The 7754-nt window shown below is 41.7% G+C and overlaps 1 protein-coding gene across 1 annotated transcript; it reads right to left on the reverse strand.

Moving 5' to 3' along the window:
- On the reverse strand, positions 1-7754 carry LOC145438317 (monocarboxylate transporter 14-like). The gene is made up of 8 exons (XM_080315713.1): positions 7460-7754; positions 6862-7005; positions 5040-5203; positions 3099-3303; positions 2369-2504; positions 1603-1741; positions 1325-1538; positions 1-301 (listed from the first exon to the last, which is right to left on the reverse strand). The coding sequence occupies exons 1-7, from the start codon at positions 7647-7649 to the stop codon at positions 1386-1388; spliced, it is 1131 nt and encodes a 376-aa protein (XP_080171839.1). The 5' UTR covers positions 7650-7754; the 3' UTR covers positions 1-301; positions 1325-1385.

The raw sequence follows: 7754 nt of genomic DNA on the forward strand, positions 1-7754 counted from the left end.
TAATACAAATACATTCACTTTATTCAGTCTCAAATTGCCATTGAGGTTCCGGGTCGACACAGCACCTCCAGTACGATATCATTGCATCGAAAGTGAACATACATTTTCATTTTCTCGTAGTCACGAATGCTATCCGCTGTTTCATCTCAACATCCAACGGCTTCTTCCGCGACTTGGAACTGTTTTTTCGTGATATTTCTCGCCTTATTGCGCAGCAACACCATGGTCCCGCTCGCGATTAACGCAGCGCCAGAGCTATAAAACGACGCGTCGTATGATTGGGTGATGTCATAAAGCAGACCTGTAAAATATTTATATTCAGTCATTGATTGGAGTTACAAGGCGCGTTACGCACTCGCACATGGCGTTACTTGCGCATACAATGATCTCTCAGCACGAGATCGCCGCACCCAACTGGCACAGGTCAAGTAACAGTTAGCACTGTTTTTGGGATCTGTCAATCAAAACCGGTTTGTCCACATTGTGATCATTACTGTCGAATCGATACGACATGCCCCAATTTAGACTTGAGAAATGATACGAATCGATTTAGAATTAGTGATTCATTTTGCCCATCTCTATCTTTGTGCAATGTGCATGTACGATTGTACGTTCTATGTTAGGCTTACCATACGTCCTCTTTTAAGAGGATACGTCCTCTTTTAAGAGGATTTGTCCTCTTTTTTGACTTTTTTGAAAGTGTCCTCGGAGGACGCCCTTTTGTCCTCTTTTTTGAAAATTTAGGTTAGAATTAGAGCAAATTGCGAGTGATATGCCGTAAATTAGCTCAGAAGTGACGCTGCCGCGGTTATTTCAGAGTGAAAAACGGTGATTTGAGCTCTGGGTGGAAAAATGACCTTTTTTTTTTCTTTCAGTTTACCGATCGCAAAGAGGGAAAAATTCACCGGTTTTTGAGAATTCTACTCCGGTTTTGCAAGTTGCAAATTTCTGAAAAAGTGTCCTCTTTTTAGATTTCCAAAATATGGTAAGCCTATTCTATGTTTATATAATAGGTCGTCGAGATATCGATAAACCACGGAGTTTTCATTTCATTCAATCAAGTTGATCTCATTCGTATTTATGTATTTTTTGTGGAATAGAATAAACAATTATCTAGCTCCCAATCCCACTCTCAACAAACCAACTGGCTTCGCTGAGGTTTAATTCACATCAGAAGCACACGATGTAAGCGCCGCTCATAACCTTGCACTCGTAAGGTGGAATATCTCAGAGTTGTCAATAAATTGCTACAGCGGGTATACAACTGTACATACCATCACATCATAAACGGCAGTTCGCCACGTTACAATTTTGAAAATATTACCTGCCAAAGCTGGCCCAAGAAATAATCCGACGCCGTTCGTAGACACTATCCAGCCGTACGCCTACGAAAAGACGACCGGCCCCAACAGCGACGCGGCGCTGGCCCGAATCAGCGGCACAGATATATTGAATAAACCGTACGATATAGCGTAGCAGTAAAGACCTGCCTCGGTTTTAAGAAAAGGACTCAGAGCAGTCAGCAATCCGGCGATAATCTGAAACAGTGCACGGGTGACTCGGACCCTTTCTCCGCTATTGTTTTGTGATAGCAAGGATTACATTTCCGAATCCGTACGCGTAAAACGGGTCGATTTTAAATGCGCTGCAAATGGCAGGGATGACAAGTCGCCCCACGCTCATGGTCAGGCTCATTGACGAAGCGATCCATGCTCTGGAGGTAGGGCTAATGCCCAAGAGTCTGGAAATTGAATCATAAGCGAAACTCATTATTGTTAGAAACTTTGGTTAGGACAAGTGAACAGATGATGGTCCTATGGTCCATTGGGTTTTGAAAAATGCTACTAATTCCTTTAATTGACGAATTATCCACCTGCATTCGAGCTCCGAAACCGTTTTCAGCTCTTAATGCTGGTGGATCATATTCCTAAATCAATTCCAAATTATCATAATCATGTGTTCCAGTGATTCTCCAATTGACCTTGGATGTTTGGACGAGGGTGAATGAGCCTTACAGATATATTTCCTGGACTTATTGTTCAATGGTTATCTCTATAACTTACCTATTACCAGTGTTAATAAATAATTGCAATATAGCCTATGACATACTCGCCAGTGGCACCCATAAAGCTTGAGGCCTCGAATGCGGCTCTGATAATGAAAGGTTTGAGAAACTCTGATCTATTCTACATCTAGTAAACTGAATATGATTGACTGATATTGAATATTCATTCGTCGCGATTGTTAACCTTCCAGCTGCAGGAGTTATACACACATTGCACATTATCTATCAGTATCAGTTTATTATTATTTTCATAATTTCAAAATTTAAATAGCTTCTTGGAGGTTTCAATTTCAGAATTCTAACCTGGCCCTTTCCGGAAGATGCACGTAAGGTATATAGATGCCAGTCCAACATAAAAGCTCAGCGCATAACATCAGCAGGAAAAGAGGGTTTTTGAACAGTTTCGCGCATCGACGTATCCATGTTTGATTCTCCTGATCTATGGAAAATATGTCAAGAAATCCATTTGCACCGGTTTATTTTTCATATTGGTCGAGCGCAGAATTGAACTAAGACCCCTTTCGCGTTAGATTATAGAGTGGGCACACAATAAATGGCGATTCCCACGATGTTCAACGGTCTATAGGTGTAAAGCGACCAGATACAGACTTACTCAGGAACATTAATCGAAAAGTGCGACAGTAAAGGTGTTACTCACGGGCATCGATCAAAAACCAATCGCCCATTGAAAGCTCAGGGAAGTCAACAGCACTTATTGGTTCAAAAACTCGATTTTCCACCCGTTACAGTTCGTTTATATGAGTCATATGCACCGTTTCTTACGGAGATATATCTCATTGATGTAGCATAGGTAATGTTTTCATGTACCACCAAAGACTGCGCTAAGATGTGGCATACATAATCCACTATACCCCTGGAATATTTAAATTTGAACTGGTGCATTTGGCTCATTTATGTCATTTATGGGTGCAAAGGTCGAAATGACTTGGTAGACACACCCATATTTCGCCTATTTATTTACACACCAATTCGTAGCACAAGCATGAGACGTAATCATGTAACTGTAACACACCAGCCTCATTTGCCTTGTCCGTATTAACGATCGGACTATCGTTGGCTGCAGCGTGGCGATCTTTCTGATAAGCATTTTTCTTCCTGTCGACTAGTGCTGTCGATTTCCAATCAAGCTTCAGCCAATTCAACTGATCAGGAAAAAATGCCAATTGGAACAGTAGGACGAGATGCAGTGCGATCGCACCAATTATCAGCAAGGCTCCCTGATGAAGCGAAATGTCAGTTATACTCGGACACACGGGGTCGACATGTAAATGTGTACGTATACGTTTTACCAGCGAATATAATGTAGAGATCGCTGGTTCACGGGGTAGGCGAAATTGCCTCATGAGTGGTTTTGTGAGACTGGGTGGGAGGGGGAGGGAGGTATCGTACGAAGGGGCCAAAACGTTAAAATGTCAATTCGATCATATGTAGCTAAGGGATTGGCTTCATATTAAGTTCAATTTATAATATAATATGGATGGTGCTAGATATGTGGCCATAAAATCTGAGAAATTGTTTCACACCGAATGAGCTTCGTAGCAACGTGTTGTTGCAATGCATCCAAAAATTGCTTTCCAGTCAACAACACCAATAATGCATGAATTAGTGTTTCAGCATCAAAAACTGTTGAAGTAGAATGACAACAATACTACTTATGTCTAAGTGAAAAAATAGAAGCGCTTGCCAAGGGGGCGTATGAGTCAAAAAGTTTGGGAACCACTGATAAGGTGATCTGTTGGTATGAGCAACGTGGCTTAATCTCGGTATAAGTACAGGACACAGAGGCGCAGATTACAGTAGCAACTAAATAAATCCTCGTTCTGTCGTAATTACGCATTGCTTATAAGTTATTAGCTTTCTCAAACTACAAATACATAACTATTGTTATGAGAAAATGAATTTGGCGTAATTCTCATTATTAATATATTACCAAACTGTGGTACGCAAGACGTTTCATAGTGGTATACGCGAAGAGTTCGGCGGTTTTTAAATATATTTTAGTCTACAATTGCCCCCGTTGCATTAGCTAGGCCCACTGTAAATACACAATGTAACAATTACTTCATTTGTGCAACGTTTACTCGTTGGGGCTATTATCGCAGCATATTCACAACAAAGATTACCAAGTAACTAGTGGCATCGGCTAACTAGGCTACTAGGGCGTAATGAACTAATAAATGAGTAGAGTAAGCAGGGTATTTTTTTTAACAATGTCGAAATGAACTCAGAATACATAAGTATGGATTCATCGCAATCGACAACTGAGGGAAATGTATTCCACAGTGTGCGTTTCGGATGAAACTTTCCAGCACGGCCATGAAACCCAGCCTGTCAGAACGGCACATTGATTCGGAACACGCAAAAAAGTCGAATCGATATTTCCGCCTCGACATGGAAGTATGTGAATAAGGGTTCTTGCTCAGTCTCAACGTCCAGTAAGTCCAAGAGCCCGAACCGTCTAATTGGGTCTGGACATGAACTCGGATGTGCTGCGAGTAATGTTATACCCTGGATATACAACTATACAAGCGTGTGCAGAAGAAACAGTTACATCAATCACATTAAATTGGGTTTTGTTGCCATGCCTTGGTGATATTACATAGTAATAACGCTATAATACCTACTAAATACCGGTGCATTGGAGTAAAATAAATGATTCACTAGCCAGGTGGTATACGCCGTTTAGTAAAAAACAATAGATGGTACGCGGTCGGAAAAAGTTGGAGTAACACTGCTAAGTGGTATAAGAATTCTGGACCCGCTATCGACCACCCTTAGTACTCATTTTTGTCCGAATCTTGCCATGGCTGGTTAAGAGCCAGAGTGAAGTCACGCAGATAAAAACCCACAGCAGTCCCACCTGACAGGATTTTGGCTACGTGAGTGGTTTTCCGCAAGTCCCTCCCTTTTCAAGTTATTAGTGCCGTAATTCAATATCGGATCATGGTCTCACTCGCCATCCGTAACTGGTTATCAGGTGTTGACTCAGCAGCGTGAATGCAAACCCGCCAGCTCCGGATCCAAAAGTCACCATTCCTTCGGCTAAGGTGCGTTGTCGAATGAAATACTTGTTCACGGCCAGCGAAGCGCCGAAGTATGCGAGACCAAATCCGAAACCTTCAAAGTAGGAGCTTCTAGTAATTCTTCGTTTTGTGAATGCGTCTCAGTAGCATTGGGTTTGCTTGGTTTACACTCAATCTCGCCGGGGGGGGGGGGGTGCATGTGCGTTTGCATGGTATAACAGCTAGGCATCACTAATCGGCTTACAAACATTTTAGTATTATAGTATATAAGCTGTTGATGCTGGAATATTATTAATTCTAAACTAATATAACATCATCATATTGGTTGCCGTTGCCGAAGACGAACATTCCAGCATCAACCGTTCATTCACAACAACAACAACAACAACAACAACAACAACAACAACAACAACAACAACAACAACAACAACAACAATTGGAATGATATTTTAACATGATAGGGGAAGGGTGTAGGACTGTAGGTGATATGACCGTGATACTTGCCAATTGGTTTGCCGAGGTCATAAACTCCACTAAGAACTAGGAGCCCTAACTGAAGAATAATAACGTCATTCTACGTAACTGATGCAACAAAATATTGCCGTGATTTCAGAGATACTAACGACACTTTAAGAGGGCGTTGAAGTAACAATGTCCTAGTTCAGGGATAAACGTCACGTATGGCGAATTCGAATAAAGCGATTGGAAAAACCATTCTTCGATTTGTTCGTGAATTAAATACTTGTACACAGCGATAAGTCTCAATTGATGCGGCGTTAAATCGAAAACAAAGAATCCGTATGAATCTGAAGTCTAGTATGGAGCTACAATGCCACAAAAGCGATCAGAAAAGTTGTACTAGAGCATCTTGGATTATTAGCTTATATATATATATATATCGACTTTTCAATTAGATAAAATAAAAAAGGGCAAAAGAAAACAGGAGACAAAAAGAACATCGAGATAATCAGTTTTGGGCTCGTGTTAAGCGTCTCCAACGTGGGCGGTCGTGGGCGTCTTCAAGCGACAGCTCGCGTTGCGCTAGATCAGTCTCCATTGTCGAGCGCCATGTTCTCCGATTCCAGCCACCTCTGCGCCATGGCTCCGTGGGAATGTGATTAATGATGGCGGCGGCTGGTTGCTCGTCTTGATGCCGCACTAGATGGCCGATTAGGCGGAAGCGTTGTTAGCTTCTACCATCCATAACCGACCGGACGTTTGTATTGAACCAACGTGGTGGATGCACAATTGCACAATGCACATTATATACACTGAACTCTAATTTTTTTTGTAGAGGGTAACTAACAGCGGGTATAAAAATTAATTTGCCATACATCGCACGCGATTGTAACGATGATTAATCGTTACGGTGGCATGTCGTGCGCTGCCCCAAGCGGGTTAAAATTGGTGAAATCGAAAATGCAACGATGAATTCCAGACGGTGAGTGTCTAATCGTAGCGCCGAGCAAAACAACTAATAACAAAATACGAAGCATGTCTGCATTTCGTCATAACACGAACGTAGTAGAGGTTATAATTAGGGTACAATGTTTACAGATAGCGACGAGCTGTTAATCGGAAACATGGAAAAACAGGGATTTCAAGGATAGAATTTGGACATTCGCATGAGGTGTCATATCAACGCATATTCAAATACACTCATTACCCAAGCTTATGCGTAGAAAGGCACATTACACGATGCACATTGCACAATTGCACGCACATACACAAACTTTCAAGATACCACAATACCTTGTACGGCCCCGTAAAAGACGCACAGCACAATCAAATTTGTAGCTATTGAGCTGCCGATGAATCCAATCACCATGAGAAGTCCACCCAGGGCGCCAGCTCTTCGATAGCCTAACTGACTGTGAAGTATGTCGAATATTGGTCCTTTGAAACAAAAATGGAAAGTGATATCAATGTACGAAGCATCTGCGCCAATATATTGCCTATCGGATTTCGTTGATGTTGAATTTGTTATTCCAAAAACCGCAGTCAGTGCCACAAACAAGTAAGGTCATACACTATAGCCCAAGATGCATCACACTATGCGCAAGGAATTGACATCTATCGGACGGAGTAGTGGTGTGAGTTATACAGGGAAATAGCACGCATCGATTTGAGCAAGTGTAGTAACGTGAAATGTAGACAGCCACACAGAATAATTTTTCTCAGTTCAATTCAAGGACTGTTGACGCCATGACATGTGAACATAATAACAGCAATATATGACTTACTGCTTTCACAAATTCGAATGTACCCGTAATGACCACTGTGTTAATACGAATGAATCCAGACAATTTCTACGTCCATCGTAATGTTGGAACATAATCCAATTTCCTACCGAGCAAGCTTGCTACGCCTGTGTTGATTCCTCCAATTACGGCGAGTTCGCCTTTTCCAGCATCAAATTCATCAACCCAACTGACGTAAAACACGCCGATCGTATATGCCAGACCCCAAGTAAGCGAGCAGACAAAACTTGCTGACAGCAAGACCACCCATTTGTATTTATAGGATTCGGCATCTTTCATGCTTGCAAGTTGCTTCTTCGATCAGGCTATCAGAGAATATTGCAAGTGCAGTGCGATACAGAGCGATATTAACATTGCTACGCCTGAAAATAACCATGTCCATAT

Source organism: Botryllus schlosseri, chromosome 4 (assembly GCF_051294905.1).
Source record: "Botryllus schlosseri isolate E-star chromosome 4, Bs_hap1, whole genome shotgun sequence".
NCBI classification, from domain to species: domain Eukaryota; kingdom Metazoa; phylum Chordata; class Ascidiacea; order Stolidobranchia; family Styelidae; genus Botryllus; species Botryllus schlosseri.

What these genes read in the sequence shown, in the direction of transcription:
- LOC145438317 (XM_080315713.1), bottom strand. Translation starts at nt 7,649, where the DNA reads ATGAAAGATGCCGAATCCTATAAATACAAATGGGTGGTCTTGCTGTCA. An exon ending in TAACCAGTTACGGATGGCGA is followed by an intron (nt 3,304 to 5,039) that starts GTGAGACCATGA and finishes TCGCTTCATCAG; the next exon opens with GGAGCCTTGCTGATAATTGG. An exon ending in CATCTTCCGGAAAGGGCCAG is followed by an intron (nt 1,742 to 2,368) that starts GTTAGAATTCTG and finishes TTCAATTTCCAG; the next exon opens with ACTCTTGGGCATTAGCCCTA.